Raw genomic sequence first — 21,343 nt, 5'->3', positions numbered from 1 at the left:
TTCATTTCTAGCAGCCTTTTGCTTACAGTTTTTAAACTGTGCGGTGATTGCCAGTGGTAAAATCTGTGCTTAACTGTTGAATCTGAAATTCCAAGGTTCTTTTGCCACAGCTGCTGTGATAGTCACTGTGGCCAAAATAGCAGATTAGCAAATGCATTCGAAGTTGGTAACCTCTGATTTGTTCTTGTAGAGCCTGCAGAGTGACCTAGAGGCAGAACAGGTGAAGGTCAACTCCTTAACACACATGGTGGTCATTGTTGATGAAAGCAGTGGGGAAAGTGCAACAGCTATTCTGGAGGAACAATTGCAGGTAAAATCTTAGAGCCCTCTTTTTTTTTATTAGGTGCTTGAAAAATTCGCATGTAATTGTTAATCAACATTTTTGTCTTTGAAGACAATTTATCTTAGAAAGTAATTTAAATAACATTTCCTTTAGGAACAATAATAGCTTAAAGAATTATGAAATCAGCTCAAGCCAAAACCTGCAAAAGTGCTTTGGTGACTTTCAAGCTCAGTCAAGCTGTTTGCATTCCCAGTGACTTGGGTAATTTGATAGTATATCCTTTCAGCAGTTTCATTAAATGGGAAGATTCATAGTACAACTCTTATTTCATGTAAGTTGTTTTCCTAAGAAAGCTAAAATCTCATAGGAGAAATACTTGGAAGACATGAACACAATTTATCTAGGGAATATCATATGAAGTGTTTTCCTGTCACTTAGGACTATAACCTGAAGTACAGTGAGTACATGAGACAGAATTTTTTCAAACAAAATTCGTGCTACTTTGTTTATTCCTTTTTATGTCAATCAAATAGCTCAAAGACTTAAGCAAAATCGGCGTTCAGGCTATATGTAGATGTTTTTGAAAGTGTTAATCTCCAGCTCTGTGCAATGCAGCAATATCAATAATGGATAGGGAAGTAGATAAAATGTAGAAAGAAGTTACCGTGAAGCAGAAATCGCACTTTTGAATATTTGGTTTTGGAGTTTCTTTGTGAGGTTTGTGATAATTTCTGAGTGTTTTGTGCTTTTGTAGAGACTTGGTGAGCGGTGGACAGCAGTTTGTCGTTGGACTGAGGATCGGCGGGTCAAGCTGCAAGAAATTCAGCTTTTGTGGCAGGAGCTGCTGGAAGAACAGGTGAGTAGCTGTTCAGCTTTTCAGAGTGACTGGTTGATTTGTGGAAGGGAAAAAAACTGAAAAAGCCCTAAGAATCAAAGCTCTGACTAGGATTGGGTTTTTTTTATGGAAAAGAAATCTTGAAAGCCTAGAATTTGTTATTGTTTGGGTTCCTTGTGTTCTTTGAGGACAGGAGTAACTCTGAAGTGCAAGAGAAGTATTTTTCCAAAGTTTAAGAAGAGAAGCTTATAGCTCCTTGTAAAGTAATTTCCAAGGTATCTTGTAAAATGGTCAAGCAGGAATATCAGTGATACTTAGAAAATTCATTGTCATTTTCCTATTGGGTAGTTTCGTAATTACAGAAATCTTCCTAATTAATGTATATGTGCTTCCAGCATGAACACATATACACAGTTGTGCAGTACTAAAGTGTTTTCTTGCCTTGATATAATGTATTCTACATAAAAATACTGCTCAAACACAAGTAACTGATGGCATAAAAAATATGGTAACACAGCTACATGTGCTGTTTGTATGCCTAGAACTAGAGCTTGTTTCATTTCTCAGCTGAAAATATATTTTTTTTTCTTTGAAGGTTTTACTGAAATTTTTTTTTTCTTAAACATCATATTTATTACTGTAAGCTATTGTTTAAACAAGGCAGTACTCAGATTTTTTGGACATTTCAAAGAAGTAGAACAGTGCTGGTATAGCTACTGGTATCAGCTGCAGCCTAGTTTCTTTGACAAGGATGTTTTGTCTGCATTCTTTGGGGCTCCTTGTGTGTTTCTCCCTTACCTCTCCCATATCTGTTTGTAGTGTATTGATACACTGAATTTGTAGCTCATGTGACCTTGTTGTTAATATGGACCCAAGGTTAAGATTCTGGTTTATCCCATGCCAAGTATCTGTTTATATATGTTTCTTTAAAATAATGCTCTGTCATCTGTGTATGTGTATCCAGAAAACTGTGTGCTAATGTTTTCTCGCAACTCTTGGGCATGGTAACTCGGAATTGAGAAATAAGGATTCTCCCAAAATCCTTGCTGTATATGTTCGAGGTATGGACTTCAAGTGCTCTTAGTTTTGATGACTCTCATCATATGAACATCCTTTTCCACCCTTGCATTTGCTTGGGGACCACTCTTGGACTATTTTAAAACTGTTAGAAGTGCCATATTCTGTTGGAGTTGAACATTTGAATTCAGCTTATTTTAATTTGTGTGTAGCTATGTTGCTCTGTAAAAGTGAAGCAATCGGAGTACTTAATGTAGAATGTCAGATAGCAAATAAAGAGGAAATAGAAGTTTGTTTTAGCTGGTTTACATGAGCCTTTTTGTACTCATTGTTCACCTGAACAATTCATTTATTACTAGTGGGCTTGAATTACAAATCCACAATTATGATCAAGTCACTTACCAAAATTACAGTCTGAAACTACTTAAAAATTGAATACAAAAGTTTTCATAACACAAAAGTAACTAAAACACTTTGCTACAAGCATTTTCTGTTTTTTCCAACCACATGGAGAGATGAGCAACAGTGATACATCAGTCTTTTTGTGGCTGCCTAGAAAGCTCTTGTACACCACATTTTCAAGTCAACACAATCCTTACCATTCAGGAAACAAATTCCTCAATCAGTGCCAGAGACTTCTTAGCACTGTGGTAATTATGCTTCAGTTTTCTAGGGGGAGTTATCTTTGACTGCTGATTTAGCAGAAATTAGCTGAACGCATGAAGGGTTTGAGCTCCTCTTATGCATAAAATATGTTGGCTGGGATGCCAGCATGATTTTTCCAGAGTGTGTGGTGTTATAATTTTTTTCTCACAGCCTTATGGCGTTTCAACCAGCATCATATTTTCTGTCTGTAGATTGCATATTGGGTTACATTGGAAATATAAATTGCCTTGGCCCTGTGGCCCAAAGTTGCTATAGTAAGTTCTGGGACAATGCCAAAAATACACAGCTAGGATGGAGAACCTGGTGGCTATTGTGAAGTGTGTTGTTCAAAGAACAAAAAGGTTTTTCTTGTTTTGTGATTTATTTTTAAGCTGAGTGGAATAACAGTGCACCAATGGCTGTGCAACTGAGATTGATAGAGGGATGGGCATTCTAGTCCATGGAGATTGCTGTCCAGCAGCAGCATTGTGGGGGAATGTAATCTAGGGTACACAAAATCCTTTCTGGTACTTGATGCCAGTTATTGCTGGTGTTACTACAGGAATCCTGTGTGACTGAAGAGAAGTGAGATCCAGGACAGATTTTGTAGCAAAAAAAAAGGAAAAAATGAAAGGTCCCTGAGTTAGAACTATTTAGAGCAGACCATTCTAGCTTCCAGTAGTTAATGAAATAGGATTTGCTGAAGTTGTTTTGCAATTGAAAATAGGTACCATAAACAGGGAGGTCATTAATTGGTATCTGAGTCTTTGGTCAACTGTCTGGACTAAAAGGAATATGAATTACCAGTGGTGTCACTTCTGTGAGAAAATGTTTGTAACAGCATGTGAGTCACAGAGGAAGAAGGGTGGAAAACAAAAGAACACATGCATGCCATTTTGATATATTCTATTATCATTTATAAATCCTATGTTAGCTTTATGGTGGATATCTGTTTGCTATATAAACAGCTTGGGGGAGATGTGCTCTGATATATTGAGAAACAGTTTTGTTGAAATTGTTTTGCTGGAAGTATTACTTGCTTCCCTAATCTGATATTTTTGTATACTATTTTTGTTAAAGTCAATTGAAATTCCAGCATATAAAGACTGCAGAACTGTGCTTTGAATGCAAAGATTTTAAAGAAGCAATTGTCAATAGCTGTTTGACAATCTTGGTATTTTCTTGTATTATTTTTCTTATGATCTGCAGTGCTTATTGAAAGCTTGGTTAACAGAGAAAGAAGAGGCTTTGAGTAAGGTCCAGACGAGCAACTTCAAAGATCAAACAGACCTGAGTGTGAATGTTCGAAAACTAGCGGTGAGTATTGATATCCTGCTCTATCCCATCAAATCTCATAGGCTAGATGAGTGGCAGATTACTAGTTTGACCCTAGTAGGAGCTGTGAATGCATGATACAGAAGCCAGGCCAACATTCTCTCCTTGCCAGATTCTTGCTCTTGAATTTAAAACATATGTACTATTTACTCCATGGCTGTTCCATGTTGGTGTGCCAAACTCTGAAACAGCTATCCCAGATTTTTGAGAGGGTTTGGATGTTATTGCAGGCCACCAGTCAGCTGTGCTTTCCAAGGTATAGGTTTGTGGTGTGGATTTTTTTTTATTTCATTGGAGCAGCTTGTACCTGAACTAATCTTTTGTAACTGTTACTGAAGAGATACTGCTGGTTCCTCTAGGAGATGTTTCAAGGATGTGCTCTTTAAAAAGAGTGTCTGTTAGTGCTTTTTTTTTACACAAAATAACTGTTCATCTGGCTCAGGTAGTACGTCTTTCACCCTGTCACCATTCTTTCAAACCCCTTTGCCTTTTAGCTGTGGAATTAAAACTTAGGGGAAGTAGAATACTTGATGTTCTATTTTAATCTTTTCTTTTAACTACAGATTTTAAAAGAGGACTTGGGTATGAAACGACAAACGCTAGACCAGCTGAATGAACTAGGTCAGGATGTGGCCCAAATCCTTGGGAATGGCAGAGCATCCAGTAAAATTGATCAGGATCAAGAAGAGCTAACTCAGAGGTGGGACAGTTTGGTTCAGAAGCTAGAGGATTACTCTAACCAGGTATTTACAAGGCTTTATTGCTTTTTAGCTTTTTGTATGACTGCATGTATGCAAACTGCACTGTGTCAGCAAAATTGTCCAGGCATCAGGCTAGAGAGGTAGGTGAGTGCTTTTTCACGTGAGGCTGATAAAGCTGCCTGTGTTTTTGGTCTCCAAAAGCCCAGGTTGTTAACCTGACCAGTACTATTACTCCTTTCTCACACAGATTAAGCTTCATTTTTCTGATGAGTAAAGCAGGCTTGCCATGTATTATCAGTCAATGCAAATGCCTTTAAACATTATAAGAGTGCTGGGACTGGATTTAAATCTGATACTAAAAGAAAACAAAGGCAGAACCCAAACCCCAGAATAGATAAATAAATGGGAGTCATACAAGTATTTATGCTCTGTGAGTATGATTTCTCATCTGTTGAAAATAGAGTAGTTGTTTGTTTGACATGTAATGATGATAGTCAAGCTGGATTGTTCAATGTTTATTTTAGTGTTTTGAGTGCTTGGTAATGTTTTTATTTAGACAGAACTCCTACTGGATTCTGTGAGGGTTTTATTTGACAGCTTTATAACTCATATGTGCTTTTTCTGCTGCTATTAATATGTTATGGTGAAAACCATGGCACCAATTCATGATCCATTTAATGTATAGTGAATGAGTTGTACAGTCTGGGTAGGGGCTCATTTCAGCCATGTGGCTTTAATTTGTTCTTCTGTTTGAGTCAAAGCACTAGAGAATGCCAATTCCTGTCTCTATCCTTTCACTCCCCTTAAATATCAAGCACATACTTGGAACTTACAGGTTGAGTCTCCAGGGACTTACCTTATAACCTGATAAAGAGCATGGGGTGGTTTCTACTGACTCAAGTGAGCTTTTAGGAAAAATTCACTGTGTATCAACTCTTCATGAGATCTAGGCTTTGTTTTATAGAGTAAGAGTACAAAATGTAGAATTGCTAGTAATAAACTCCAAGTACCTTTGTTCTTTTTGTGAAGAAATTATGAAAGAAAATACATATAATGATCCTTTTGTTAATTTTAGTTTGATTGGACTGTTGTGATTCTAGTTGAACTGAGAATTTTGATGCTTGGTTCCCATCTGTAAAATAAGAATAATGATCTTTTTCTCTGGAGTGTAAATATGATAAAAGTGCTTCGCAACTTCTCAGTGGGGTCATTTGTGGGAGTGAATGAGCAGGCTTTTATGACTGAATAAAAGAAAATGAGAAAAAGCAATTCAGCTTGTGTAAAAATGGCACATAATCCTTGCCCTAAATTATTTTGTATAGGTAACTCAAGCTGTAGGAATGTCGCAGGTTTCACAGAAGACTGCTGCAGAAACACCATTGAAGGAACAGGTAGTGGTTAAACAGTCCAGACAGGAATTGCCCCCACCACCACTCCCAAAGAAAAGGCAAATTCCAGGGGACAGTGAAGCAAAGAAAAAGTAAGTACATGTCATTGCAATTTTCCCTTGCTCATTGGATACTAGAGAAATGCTCTTGACTTTTGATCCTTCTTTTATGGAAGTGAGCAATACTTAAGTTGCAGTTGTGAGGTTGGGATTAGGGGCTTGACTAAATTATCTCCAGTCATCCCTTCCAACCCTAACAATTCTGTGATTCTTTGAAGGGGAATGAAATCTTATATACAGGCTTGTTTTCAGAGCAGCAGAAAACCTGTAGCTTCCATTAATTTCAAAGGAAAATAGGGATGTTTTGTTTCTCATAGAAGCAGGCCTTCAATCCTTTGTACCTCAGCTCCTTTGCTGAAAAGACAGATTTATATTTACTTTAAGCAAAACATCTTCTCATCTTTGCTCAACAGGTGGTGGGAAAATGTCAAGCATTTTGATTGATTTATTATTTATTTCTAATTTTCATAAAACATGGGAAAAATGGGAGAAACCATACCAAAAAAAAAAAAAAAGATGCCCAGAAACATTTTCCATCTCTTTGTATTTAGTTATAAGAATAATATTACACTGATATCTCCTTTGACAAGCATTTTTGAGGTGGCTGGTGCTCATTTGCCTATGTAGACTCATAGAATCATTTGGGCTGGAGGGGACCTCAAAGATCATGTCCTTCCAACCTCCCTGCTATGGACAGGTGCACCTTCCACTAATGCAGGTTGTTTGGAGCATTATCTAGGCTGGTCTGGTGGGCTTCCAGGGATGGAGCATCCACAGCTTCTTTGGGCAGCCTGTTCCAGTATCCCACCACCCTCATACTGAAGAATTTCTTTCTTGCATGTGATCTAAATTTACTCTTTCACTTTAAAAGTTACTCCTTGTCCTATCAGTACACTTCCCGTTGAGCCCCTCTCCATTTTTCTTGTAGCCTTCCTTTAGGTACTGGAAGTTTTTAGGTACTGGAAGTACTTTAGGTACTGCTGTCAAGTTTTCCTGGAACCTCCTCTCCTCTTAAGCCAAACAGTGTTTAATAGCTTGTGTTGAATTCTTGTTATTAAATAGCATTCCTAAAACTAAAGGAATTGTTTCAATATAAATTAGGAAATTAAATGCTGTGTGCTCAACATTTTGCTTTTTGTGCTTGGCTGAGGAAATGAGTATTTCCTTGAAGTATCACTGGTTTAAATCTTTGTCAGATCATTCAGAGATACAATAGAGGCTACATCAAGACTAGAGAGTCACTGTGTGTTTGCACAATGCTTCTTAATTAATTTTTACTGGAGGAGGAATGGAAGTTTGAAGGGGTAAGGAACCTGCCCAAACCCTCTTGAGGACTCTGGTCAGGCCTTTTGAGCTCTGGCAGGGGTGGTGTGTGCATCTGGATGTGCCAGGGCAGTAAAGTAGTCAGCAGCCATCTGTCCTTTCTGTGTCTCCTGAGTTGTAGAAACTATTATAGGTTTTGAAAGCAAAAGTGATTCCTCTGTCGTCTGTTTTCCTAGAGTTGAAACTGTATTAAAACCAGGGGTAGTAAAAATAGGTCATAAAGTTTCTGATGCTTTTGTGTGTTTCCACTTACTACTTTTGAAACCAACAAATGACAAATAAGTGGAATTTTGCCAGTTTTCCCAAGGAAACTTTGATTGACGATTGCATTTATTGGAGTGCTGTTATTCCATGTCAGGATTTTTAAAGTAATGTAATTGTAATGCAGCCTGACTAGTGGTCTGTACAGTGTATCTGTCCATCTCTCAATTTCTGTATAGTACTGGTTTATTTGAGAGTTGATTGGGTCTTTTTTTTTTTTTTGGTGGTATTAGGTTGTAGCTTAGAGGTCATGGGGGTTAAAAAGTTGTTAGTATAGATGTGTGCACTGTATACAAAACAAGTAAGGTATAAGTTAATCTTTTGTCAGGTAAGTGTGCAAAAATGTTTGTCAGCTGTCACTGCCACTGTTAGCTTTTCCTTCAGACAAAACAGCGTTGCAGACTTTTGAAACTTAGAGCTGCAATTATTATTTGTTTTGTTCCTGAGGTCTAGTTATTACTTTCAAAATACTTGGCATTGAGAGATCTGTTTTGTAACATATTAGAAGATATGGTTATAATTTGTGTGAAGCTATGTGTAAAATAATTTGCACCATGATTCTCAATTTGTTCCTGAAAGCTGATACTATGGGTATAATTTTTTATTATAGTAGGCTTTTAAAAGTCTGTCCCTTCTTCTTGTGAGTAGTAATATGAGGAGCATGACTTTTGTATAAAGCTTTGCTGGTTTGGGATTGAATAATGAGCTGAACTTTAAGACTTAATTTTTAATACAGAGTGACTGAAACCAGAAAACAAACCACTGTCTGACCTTTTAAACTAGGTTTGATGCTGAAAGTACTGAGCTCTTGAACTGGATTTCAAAATCAAAATCTGCCATTCAGGCTGCAGACATCAAAGAATATAAGAAGATGAGAGAGACTTCAAGGATGAAAGAAAAATTGAAGGTAAAATGGGGAGATAGAGCATGTTTCAGTGAATACTCTACTTTGTATCTAAGCTGGCTGTCAGCTGGAGGTGTGAGCTGATTGCATGCTTTGAGGGGATTAAGTCCCTCAGTTAAATAGTTTCAGAACTGAGCATACATGGAAATCTCTGACCAGCTGGACGCGTTTTTTGCTGGTGTTGTTGCATAATCCACAGGAAATTCTAAAAACATAAATTACTGATGTGTCCCTTGGAGCTCTGAAAAATGTCTGTCTTCAGGATTATTATCTTTTACACTAAGTAGCATATTATGGTTTAATGTTTCACAGTTGGAAATGGCCTTGATTGACGCCACTTATATAATTTTGGTGGAGATAGGCCAGTGGGGTGCTCAGAGACCCCTTGAATCATGCAGTGACACTCCTCAAACACTGTACCACCCAGGGTCCAAAGTAGTTTGTTGTTATAATGCTTGGACATGTTGTTTGCTCTATTAAGTTTGGAGAAAACCTGATTGTTACAACTTGTGTACAGTATTGCTGTCCTGCAAGACAGACTACATAATTTTACAGAATCTTGTGGGAGCTGTGAAATAACCATTTTATTTTCTATTCCTTGTCAGGAATGTATTCTTGCCTTTTTCTGGTTCTTGAGCATTCTTTGTTAATGAAGACTTACTGGAGCTTTAACAGGACCTGAATCTGCTTTTGAAATCAAAAACAATACTTGAAAATCTCTATAAAGAGGCTCCTCCATAGTGCTCTGGTGGAAAATGGTGCCAGTAGGCATGTTTGGAATGGCAGTACTGTTGGAAATAAAAACCAAAACAACTATCCCAATATTTTATTTATAGATTTTTAAGAATGTTTATAGCTCTTTAAACAAGAGGTCCTGGGATGAACACCAGGTTCCCATGAACAGTACTGTTTTTAAATGATTGGACTCTAAGTAGATAGGACAGAGTTTGTTCTTCCCAGCTGTGCAAATAAGTGCATACTTCTGAATGTACTGTAGGAAGCCTAGACCAGAGAAATGACCTTTGACATGAGGTTCAAAAAGATTTTAGTTTGGAGATACTGTGTTGTAATCACAGAGGATTTTTAAGTTTTGGTTTTGTGGCCAAGGAGCTCATCTTTACTCTGTGGATGTATTCAACTCACAAAGGAATATTCACCAATATGTATAACTTGTGGGAGGAGCTTTTTCCTTTAAAAGTCTTGGTAGTCATGGATAATTTCCCTCTCCAAATCTTTGTGAGAGTAAAGCACTAGAGCTTATGAGAGTGGATTACTGATTTGCTATAGTTCTTGCTGTTTGGACTTCGAGGGAACAGGTCTGTTGGTCCCTTCTGGAAATCACAGTAGAAACTGTAGAAATGAAGGGGCTATTAAGAAGAAGCTCTTGGTTCACATTAATTGGTTCACATTAGAGAGTTACAGCTTAATTTTTGACCATAGTGACTTGTTTTAACTGTTGTCCCAATATTTTATTTCATACTGTGGGATCATCAAGCCATTAAACAATATTTTATTACTGGTGCTGTAGTACTAATCTCTCATATGCCTGCTACTTGTGGGAGGTGATTCCTTTTGCATTTATTTTCTGCACAAGCAGAACTAACATGCAGCTCAGAAGGTGGTATATTTAAGACAATGATATGTTTTGGGTAGTAGTGGGAAAATAGATATTACTGGGTGAAAGAGGGAAGTCAAGGAAAATAACCCTTGCTGCCGCTATATTCTTTTGGGATTCACTTTGAAGGTGATTGAAAAGGAAAGAGCTGAAAAAAGCCAGATGTTAGATGAACTGAAACGAAGTGGACACATTCTTTTGGATCAAATGGGAAAGGGTAAGCAACTTGGAGGTTTTTCTCTTTTGTGATTTAATCAGTTAAGATGCTGGGGAATAATACTGAAATACTTATCTCCTTCCTTCTCCCTCCATTTTCTTTCCTTCATTGGTCATTGTTACTGTTACTAGTTAGTTATGTGATTTTTTTAATTAAAGCTTTTAGAAAAGCAATTTTATTATTCATTTATGTGCAAGTGTTCAATTACAGTCTTTTAAGGGATATTTTAAGAAATTATTTCTCTTTCAGTAACAATGCTAGTTACATGCTTTCAAGGAAGTGATTTGATTTTAAGTAAAAGTTTTAAAACAACTCCTATAGAGAAGTGAAAGTTTTTAAGACAAATTTAAACTTGATACATATATGTCTATCTCTTTTTTTAATATTTTTATCTATTTTTATAAAAAACTGTGTTTTTAATGATGCAGTCACAATCTATGGCTCAAGGCAAGAGAGAAGTCTATATAATTGGCAAAATGATTGCCAATTAAAACCCTTATCTATGGGATCTTATAATTGACATCAATGAAAGTTGAATCTTTAAGCCTTGCCAAAATCTTGTTTCATATTGAAAAACTTCCATCAGTGGATTGAGATCTCTATAAGAGATGTTCACGTCATCTAGAGGCAATCTTTTAGATCTGCTATGCGCTTGACTTCTGGTGAAGTCATCACGGGTAGCATTCAGACAGAAAGAGAGAGGATGGTGTCACTGTTCTGCCTAATGACCAGCATCCCTTCTGGAAAATGATGAATTCCATTGAATTTCTCAGCAATCAGAATTTTTTTGCTCATACGCCCCATTTACTAAGCATGTCCAGTCCTGCCCTCCTTGCCTACTGCAGCTGAAGCTTTTTATAGTCGGTGCCATGGCCCTGAAGTTGATGGCTGAAAGCCACTGATTTGACCTGGAGTTTGGTTTTTAAAAATTTTTAGATGTTGCTTGTTTTCAAACCTGAACAGAGCATAATCCTCCCTTCTTTCTTTTACAAACCCATTTAGCTGTGATATGATAGGTCATGGTATGAAAACAGCATGTGTTAACCATAACAAGAAATGCATAGTTGAAAAACTGGTGTGTAACAGCAAAGAGTAAGGTCAACAATTTGCTTTCGAATTGATTGTCATCTTAAAGGTTGGGATTTCTAGAAAATAACCAATCTACAGCCCCTGGTTTTGTTAGGGTCTGATAGTATGTTCTGTCTCAGGCTCGCAGCCTTTTTCCAGACCTAGACCCAGCTACACCTGTGTGGAATAATGCACAGCACTGGCACATTTGTGCTTCCATCCATTTCTATCCTGGAGCAGGTACAGGCTGTGCCATAAGGGCAGTGGCTGGTCTTTGTGTGCGGGCTCCTCCCCTGTGGCTGCAGCTGCTGTGGTGTTGGTGTGCCAAAGCCTATGGCCAACGTGTGGAGCAGGGTCATCAAGTGCTCTTGTAGAAGCTGGCTGGCTGCCCTGACCAGAACTTTGGGCTCTACTTGTGCTAGAGTGGTTCAGCAAAAAAATCCCTCTCTGTGTCTTTCCTCAAAACGTCACTCTACATTTTACTAGAAATATAAAACTGAAATGGTGCTAGTAATAAGTATAGATTTATAGATATTGGACTTGCGATCACAGTGTGTTGTATATTAATGTGAAAGTGCACTTGTGTTTGAAGAGAGGAAAGGTTAAATGCCTGTTAATGAAAATGTGTTGCAGTTAATATAACAGTAATTTGTATAATCTTTGTAGAAGGACTTCCTGCAGTGGATGTAAAATCTGTGATGGAGAAAATTTTGTCAGGGTGGAAAGATGTGGTTCAAAACCTAGAAGAAGTGGCTAGAAAGATAAAGTACCAGGAAGATATAAATGCTTATTTAAAGGAAATGAATGAGCTTGAGAAGACTTTAATTGAGAAGGATGACTGGCTTAAAAAAGCCTCTTCTTCAGCATCCCAGTCCTCAGCAGTCCTGAAAGACTTATGTCAGGTAAGTCTGGCCAAACTTGCTGATTTTGAATGGAAGCTGTCAGAAGCACAGGATGCCCTAGCAGAGCTTGGCCTAGTTTCTAAGGCTATGCAGGGTGTGCCTGACTTGACTGGAAGATTTTAGAATCTGTCACAGAAGTACTTTAGTGTTGTCACCCTAGTAATATGGATGAACTGTGCTGCAGTAGCATACTAAAATCTTTGTGTTTACAGGGTAAATGTGAACTTTGGTTTTGGTTTTTCTTTTACAGCAGGAGTTAACTCATCTTGTAAGCCTGAGTCCACAGCTGGAACATCTGAAAGCCACCTGCAAGACACTCACCTCTCAGCCCATGTCTCCAGGTTTCATTCAGGAGAACTTGAGTGGTTTTCTTGATCACTTCAAATTGACTTGTCAGAAACTCGAGGAACGTCACCAGCAGCTGAAAAAAGGTAAAGAAATAAATATGTATATTAGCATGAAGCCTCCTGCTTACTTGTATTTTGATTTTTTCGTTTGTTTGTTTTGAGCTGACTGAAAACTCATGGAATTCTGGTAGAATTTTTCTAGTGTTTATGCTAGGCTTTGTGCCAAACTGACAAAATTATTTTATTCACCTGAAAGGATGTGGCCTCCTCTGTGCTCAATTCAAGAATCTATCATTCCATGGTGTTTAAAACAATTATGCAAGGATGCAACATTCCTGAAACCTCATTTAACTACTTAGCAAGACATATTTAAGGTGGATAATATAGCTCAGAAATCTGTCTCTCTCTGGCACTTACGGAAATAAATATTCTGTAATGAAATTCTAGAAATGAAAAGTAGAATATTAGGAGAACCTTGTAAAATGAAAGTGCGTATGTGAAATTTATTCTTTTTCATAGCTTTGAGCACATTAGTCATACATAATTCCTTTTGGAAATTTCATCTTTGAAGTGATTTGGAATCTGGCTTGCTTTTCAGGCAGTTTCTACTTGGGTTGTTGTTGCATTTTAAATTTCATTATGAGCATTCAAACCAGTCATGCTGGTTTTTAAAGAATTTTAAATGTAGTGCATGAAATATGTAGTTCTGGTAATACTTTACAGCTGAATAGCAAGAGCACAGACTTGTAAGAGATTTTTTTTTTACTTAGTTTTTGTTTCTGAGTAATTTGAGGAAGTGTTTTATTAACAGCTCCAAATGGAAGAGCATTAACACTCTATTCTGTATGTAGTAAAAAGAGGCTCAATCACTAAATTGTTAGGCCATCTATACAATGTGTTGCACCAGGCCTGCGTTCTTCAATTATATCCATGCAGAAAACTATATGAATGAAGTATCTGTCAGCCATGTTCAAATTACAAGGGGATGTTTTTGTTCTTACTGTGACTAGTTGTTATTTTATAGCTGTTTTGAGTTCATGTACTTGGGAGTAATTTTATTGGTATTTTGTATTTTGGTAACTATATATCATGTGACAAAAATACTTTTTTTTTGTGTCACACATCACTTGAGCTGTTATTGATCTGCTTGAAGAAGTTATTGCTTGGTAGAAACACCGTAAATATTCTAACACAATAAATTTGTGTTTGTGTGTCTTTTGAATGAGACAACCTGCTGAGAAGGTATATTGCTGACAAAGAGAGGGAAATGTCAGTTCAGGGTTTTAGCTGTTTATTTACAGCATAATTGAGTTGCTGCAAGGTAAGAACTTCCACAGCTATGTTACTGGTGGAAACAACTGGTGGTGTGACTTAGGCATTTGTGAACTTGGCAGGCTTTGACTGACAGAAGGCCAGCTCCTCTTATGGCTCTTCTTTGAGCCTCTGGAAATTCCCCCATGGAGAGCTACTCAGTCCCAACTCTCTGGGTATTTTTTAGATGGGAGTTGACTCAATATTTTTGTCACTGGGAAACTACTTTAGCTATTTTCTTCTTCAGGTTTTTCTGTCATTTGTGACAGTGTACCTATATGCTTCTTATTAATTTTTTTCCCCTCTTTAAATTGAGCAGGCTTTTTGAGAAAAGAGAGCTGGATAACTCTGATTCTCTCAAAAATGTTGCCTCATGTTTATAAAAGGTAGAACAGTTCTGACAGTAAGCTGTTGAAAAGCTGCCTGGTGAGTCAGAACAAGACTTAGATTAATTTTCACATGGGGCAGTAACAAAATTGCTTAGGAATCCAGGGCCAGAGAATGTGCATACCACAGTACAGGACTTGCAGCAAACAGGATTTTGCCTGTAGTTATTCCAATTGGCTGTTTTCATTCTGAAATGCCAGTGAGGCATTTCAGAATGCCTCCTGCCTGGGTTTCCACATCGGGCTGGATTGAAAAAATTTTGAGATGTGGTTGAAGATGGCAAGCAGATACTCCATCCAAACTTTAATTCCCTTTTAACTCTTCCTAGATGGTGTCTCTGTTTTGGCAATAGGCTGAAAGCTGCTATTTTTATGTATTTGTGTGGGTAAATATATTAAAAATGTGTAAAAAATGCAAGCAAAACACAAGCCCACGCTAATATGTTTTTTATATATGTATACACACACACATTTATAAATACTAGCTTATATAATTCCTATGTATAGATGTATTTTTAATTTAATATGTAATGTATGGCTATTGTATTTGCTATACTATATTTTCTATATATAGTAGATATCAATGTGTGTGTATTTGTAGATAAATAGTAGATATGTTTAAAGCTTAAAAATGCAAAACACCAAACTTGGGTGGTTTATATATTTTAAATACTATGGATTATTTTTGGTATGATAACATATAATTTAAATACTACTGACTCTACCACCCCACCCACCCAAACAAGTTTAAGTGCTTAAGTTTATAAAAAGAATTTCTGAAAATGGGATTGAGTTTGTAAATTTTTTTGGAAGGTTGTAATTGCATATTTATTATTATATTCTATATACTTGTATGTTTAATATTTTTAAAGGAAAAACAGTGCTATCTGTTGAAGAGCTTTTTAGCTCTTGGAAAGTTAATTATGTTCACATCTCCTATGATTTGGGTTCCAGTGCATTTCCTTACTTTGTATTTTGTTCCCTTCCTCTTGTACATGGTCCCAGAGGAAGAAAGGCAGCCGAGCCGGGAGTACGTGGAGTCCCTGCAGCAGCTGAAGGACGCGCTGAGCGAGCTGGAGGGCAAGCAGCACTGCATTGCCAGTGGCCTCAGCGAGCCCAGCAAGGTGGAGAGCGCCCTACAGCAGGCAAAGGTAACTCTCCCCTGTGCACTGAGTAAGGAGGTTACCCCACTGCTGTCAGCCTCTGTTCTCCTGCCTTGCTTTTGGTGTGGTAGCTAACACTGCTTACAGGGATGTCAGGGATGTGGGTGTTGAGCCCACTTTTGGAGGTGGCTTGCTGAGTTATCAGGCTGCTGAGGGATGTGTCCAGGAGAGCCTGCAAGACTTCACAGCTTCTTGTGCTGCCTATGACAGGAAATGGGGCTGAGAGCTGGGGCTGCTCAGCCAGGGGAAAAGGACCTCAGGGGGCACTCTCTGGTGTGCATGTACCTCCTGTGCTCAGGAGCTGCAAAACAAATGTTAGGGCTCCAAGAGCATCCCCCTTCTAGAGGCTGGGTTGGATCAGGTTGGTGACCTGATCCAAGGTCTGCTCCTCTGTTGCTGAGTGCAGTTGTAAGGAAAACGAGGAGCTGGGAGCTGCACCTGCCTGAGCCACACCACAGTCATGCCTGTGCCTGGCCTGATTCTGTCCTTGGGAGGCCATGTCCCTCCCTAAGACAGGGTGACCTCCTCTGACTGTGCCTCTGCCCTTCTGAAGGGACTGCAGTGTGCAGGCTTTCCCCCCTCCCCTCCAAGCACTGGGTAAATATATTTACCCAGGTGTGAGGGGTCTGCTGGCTTAAACTGTCTAAGGATCAGCTAGTTCACAAACCCATCCTGCTCAGGTGTTCAGAGAAGTAGTGACTCTTTCCAAACTCCAGACTGCCTATCAAAGGGCTTATAAAGTAGACAAAAATTTATAGATGAGAGCTGCTTTGCAAATACCAGGTACTGAGGCAGGGATGGACTTCTCTCCAGGGAGAGAATTCTGCATCTCCAGTACTTTCCCCCCTTTTTTTTATTCATTTGAAAAAACTCAAATTCTTCCCTGCCTGCTCTACCGCCTTCCACATTCAGAAGCAAGTATTTTTCCCTGTGTGGTGGCTTAATAAGGCTGCAGGTGACTCTGGAGGACTCTGGTTTCTGGATGCAGAGAGGTTGTTATATCCTTCTCTATTTAGCAGAGCGATGATTTTTGGAAGTCCAGTAAACAGAGTTGTTAGTGCTTTGTGGGTTTTTTTGAACTGGGAGATTAAAACAAGCTTTGATTCTTTGGTTTCCTCTTCTGTATTGTTTAAACGTGGCAGAGATTTTCTGGTCCATATACATGAATTGCAATGGCATTTAGCCTTTGGAGGCTTATCTTTTCCTGCCTCTGCCCAGTTTTCTTCAGAGACTAATTACCCTGAAAGGATGCTAGTGTAGGTGCTTTAACATTAGAGTGTGACAGGAGAGGGGAACAAACTGTGTATAAGGAGCTGCTTGTGGACCTTGGGTTTGTTCAGCTCTCTCTGCACTGTAGCAGGCACTGATAAGTGCTTCATCTGTGGTCTCCTGCGCAGAAAGCTCTTGTTTTCTAAAACATACATTCCTTTTCCCAGTCTCATTGCTAACTCTCTACTCGTCTTAGAGGAATGGCTACATTTTCCAGGAAAAGAAACCATGATAAATGTAAAGTAGATTTGAGAACATGAACATTTTAAAAAAGAGTCTTCCTCAGTAAAAGTACAGCAAAATATGTATGCACACATCCTGCTTGTACATATTAAATGTATGTACTAGAAAATTAAATCCATTAAATGTAGTATTGTCCACAAGGGTCCCAGGATGAGGGAAGAGACGAGAAAGTTGACTCCATGTATCAGCAAGCTAGGTTTATTATTTTATGATAGAAAATATATTAAAACTATACTAAAAGAACAGAAGAGAAAGGATTTCATCAGAAGGCTAAGCTAAGAATAGGAAAGGAATGAATAACAAAGACTTGTCTCTCACCGAGACAGTCTGGACAGGTGAACTGTGATTGGGCGTTAATTCCAAACAACCAGATGAGACCAATCACAGATTCCCCCTGTTGCATTCCACAGCAGCAGATAAGAATTGTTTACAATTTGTTCCTGAGGCCTCTCAGCTTCTCAGGAGGGAAAAATCCTAAGGAAAGGATTTTTCCTAAAACATGTCGGTGACAATTAAATTAATAATAATTTCCTGTGTTCATTGTGAATTTCTCTTAAGCAAATTTGAAGCAGAGTAATCAAAATGATGAATTCAATGAAGTGGCAGCATTTTTCATGTTTTGGCTTATACCTTCAGCTGTTATTTTCCGTAATAGTAAATTAGCTCTTTCAAATCAAGTGGATCTTTATATCAGCAATGTCATAGTGAATATACTCAGAATGTATCTTCCCTGTATCCCATCTGGGAAAGTAGTTTTCAAAACTTGAGTATACAGAGCTTTTTTTGCAACTAAAAAATTGTATTTCACTTCACAAAACTTGGAAGAACACATTCAGCCGGTTTGCATGTGCTTTTAAAAAACAAACTTGTAGGGGTATGAACATACTGAGGTCCTGGTCTGTCTGCATTGCAGTTTGCTCTGAGAGTGCAGTGGCACAGCCATTGCTTTGACTTGAGTGCCAGTACAGCGCAGAACACGAGAGGTGTAGATGCCTGCACCTGTTGAGGCCAAGCTTTGCTTCCCCTTCTGTAGTCACTGCTGCTGCACCAGTACAGCAGCTGAAGGTTTTGCTTTTTAAAAGGTTGTTTGGACATCTCTGCTGCAATAACTGCTGTAACTGGAGTATCACTCTTCATTGAGTCTGCACAAGTATCACTCTTCACCATCTGCACAACTTCTGGTGTACTTGCATTTGTATGTAAGTGTGTACCTATTGTATGGCTCATACTGGAAGGAGGCTTTTTTTCCTTTTGTTATAGACAGTTTATGAGACACTGGAAGCCCAGAAGCCCAGGGTAGATAAACTTGCTGAAGAAACAAAGGCTTTGGAGAAGCATGCATCTTCAGACATAAAAAACACCTACGTGCAAGAGTTCAAGGATGTGCAGGGACGCTGGGACAAGTTAAAGCTCAAGATTTCCAAAGATGCTAAACTACTGGAGGAAATTATGCCCAAGTTGAGAATATTTGAGGTAAAATGAAAGGATTTTTTTTTTTTTTTTTGGCTTGCATAACTCAGTTGCTTTATAGATCTTTCTTTGTGTTCCTGCAGGAGTCCAGATGAAACTGATTGAGAAGTGGAATTTTGATGATCCACTAGTCAGGCAGAGGCTGAAAGCATATATAGTATATTTGTAACAGCATAGAAGTGGAATGTGCCCAGGATATTATTTTGTCTTCTAACAGAAATACTTTTCACTTAAAACTAGTGTCCTTCTCTTTTCATAAGCAAAGGTTATGCTAAGGTCAAGGACATGCCAGCTGTGCTGTTAATCCCAGTTGGGGGTGATGATCTTCAGTTTTATTGGTGTCAGATGCCCACTAGTCCTAAAGCGTAATTCCATGCCTGCTACACAAAACCTGCTCCTTCAAGTAAGGTTTTGGTGAACAGTCATGAAGACTTGCTACAAGGAAGATAGAAAAGGGAGTAAGGAAAATGCTTAGTGACTTTTCCAGGTCCAGCCATGGCCTCTGAAGTGATAGGAAGGACAGTTAAAAAATTAAGGTTACTCAGCCCTCCTACCTATTTTATAAATATATACACATGCCTGTGAAATCCTGCAAAACAGAAAATCCCACTGTTCTGAGAACAGAATTATGTCCTGAGCAAGATGCTAGAAACTTTTCTGCTGCCTTAAAAGGAAGTACAGAAGCCAAAAAAGAAACTATAGCAGAAGAAACAATGGAAGCAATTATTAAATAGTTGCTTTATTAATATTAAACTATTATAATAAATAATTAAGTAACTGAAAATGAAAGAAATACCTACTGGTGCTATCCATTGAAATATGGGGCTTACATTGTGTTTTCTTATGGAACTGTATTTTTGAGTATACAATTCCTGTGTTTTCTAAATGTTTTGTAAAGCGGTCAGTGGATGGACAGTTGTGTCATATTCCCTGATTTTTCCTTTGGTACTTATCTATATGGAGATTTTTGTCATCTGATACTGTATAAATAAAAAATGATAGTCTAGAATAAGTTGAATAAAAATGCTGTGGACAACACTGGGCACACCAGGATATAATTTGTACCGCAGGAAAGATTGGTATGGCAGCCTTGGTGTATGGTCCTGGTACAGACACCAAATACAAGATTAGTTTGGAGAATGACTGGGCAGGATCTCCTTGGCTAAAAAGGAATTGAAGCACTTGGCTATTAAAAGGAAAAAAGTTTACATGGGGATAAAAAAAAAAAAAAGTTGATGTCAGTGCTTAGAGGATATGTGGTTTATGTTCAACTACATGCAAGTATTAGTTTATTTTTAATGTTTCTTCTTTTTTTTCCCCTAAATCATTTTTAAAAATTGACATTTCCCAAAACAAAACTCCTCACATTTAGGTTTTTGAAAAGAAACAGTGTAAATATTTTCATTTTTACAGTGAGCAAACAGGTGAACAATGACTAAGATACCCTTGTTAGCCTGATGAGCATGTCAGTGGCAGATCTGCCTGTGAGTCCTGCTGCTTAGGTGGTTCTTCTGTTATTTGTGATGTGATAGAGGCTCCCCCAAGCTGACAGTGCATGCATTAGAGACATGAACTGGGAGTAATGTTTTACTGGGAGACTGTAATACTCATGGGAGGAGTAGACAAGTCTCATTTTATCAGTTTTGCATCTTGTTTTTCTTAACAGAATACAAGATAAAGAAAATTTCTTCTATCATACCTCTAGTAATGTATGGCTTGCTGTGTTTTTGATTATGTATCACTCTCAGATCTTTTAAATCTGCTGCATGGCTGTGCACCATGTGATTTTCTAGGAGAGAACAAATTAAGATTCAACACATTTGATCTTTGTTCCTGCCTGGAATAAATGTCAAAAACTGATCCTGAAGAAGTGAAGCTCTATAAGGAAGACCTTATAGCAGCATTCCAGTGCCTAAAGGGAGCCTTCGAGAGATGGAGGAGAACTTTTTGCATGGGCTTGTGGGGACAGGACAAGGGATAATGGGCTCTTAGCTGAAAAAGGGTAGGTTAGATTAGATTTTAGGAAGAAATTCTTTACTGTGAGGGCAGTGAGACACTAGAACATGTTGTCCAGAGAAAGCTGTGGATGCTTCATTCATGGAAGTGTTCAAGGCCCATTTGGATGGGGTCTAGTGGAAGATGACCCTACCCATGGCTGGTGGGTTGGAACTGAATGATCTTTAAGGTATATTTCAACCCAGACCATTCTATGATGAGGCTGTTCATGTCGAAAAATCATGAACTCTTGTACATCAACAGCCTACACTGATTATTTGACCACTGATAATTATTTACCTGCGCAGTGCAGGAACATTTACTTCACTAAACTTTGTAGGCTTGGTTTGTGATTCAGCAGGTTATTTAAATGTATGTCTAACTTTGAGTAATCCTACTGAATTCCCTTCAGCTATTTATGTAAATAGCTTATTGTAAAAATGCTAAATTAGTTGTGTGCTATAGTGCCTTGTCAAAAGGCAGCCTTTATAATACATATTTTTTTACATTAAGCTATGGTTTACTGTTAAACATCATAGTCTGTTTTTTAGAAAATTATTTTCAGGCTAATCATCTGCAGGAAATTCCGCCAAAATGGAAAAGGAA

General features: G+C 38.1%; 1 protein-coding gene across 6 annotated transcripts in view; it reads left to right on the top strand.

The window, feature by feature from the left end:
* Window positions 1-21,343, top strand: part of UTRN (utrophin) — a 338,373-nt gene that overhangs the window by 85,172 nt on the left and 231,858 nt on the right. For 5 of the 6 annotated variants that reach the window (XM_059841749.1, XM_059841750.1, XM_059841747.1 and 2 more), the window contains 11 exons: window positions 191-310; window positions 1,038-1,139; window positions 3,990-4,097; window positions 4,679-4,858; window positions 6,139-6,296; window positions 8,631-8,754; window positions 10,496-10,583; window positions 12,318-12,553; window positions 12,804-12,984; window positions 15,603-15,748; window positions 18,533-18,745. In XM_059841749.1, the coding sequence (XP_059697732.1) occupies window positions 191-310; window positions 1,038-1,139; window positions 3,990-4,097; window positions 4,679-4,858; window positions 6,139-6,296; window positions 8,631-8,754; window positions 10,496-10,583; window positions 12,318-12,553; window positions 12,804-12,984; window positions 15,603-15,748; window positions 18,533-18,745 (1,656 nt within the window). The remainder of the gene's footprint in view (window positions 1-190; window positions 311-1,037; window positions 1,140-3,989; window positions 4,098-4,678; window positions 4,859-6,138; window positions 6,297-8,630; window positions 8,755-10,495; window positions 10,584-12,317; window positions 12,554-12,803; window positions 12,985-15,602; window positions 15,749-18,532; window positions 18,746-21,343) is intronic. The other variant, XM_059841748.1, reaches the window with a different exon arrangement.

Source organism: Haemorhous mexicanus, chromosome 3, assembly GCF_027477595.1.
Source record: "Haemorhous mexicanus isolate bHaeMex1 chromosome 3, bHaeMex1.pri, whole genome shotgun sequence".
In the NCBI taxonomy this organism is placed as follows: Eukaryota; Metazoa; Chordata; class Aves; order Passeriformes; family Fringillidae; genus Haemorhous; species Haemorhous mexicanus.
This window is presented reverse-complemented; position numbering and strand designations above follow the sequence as displayed.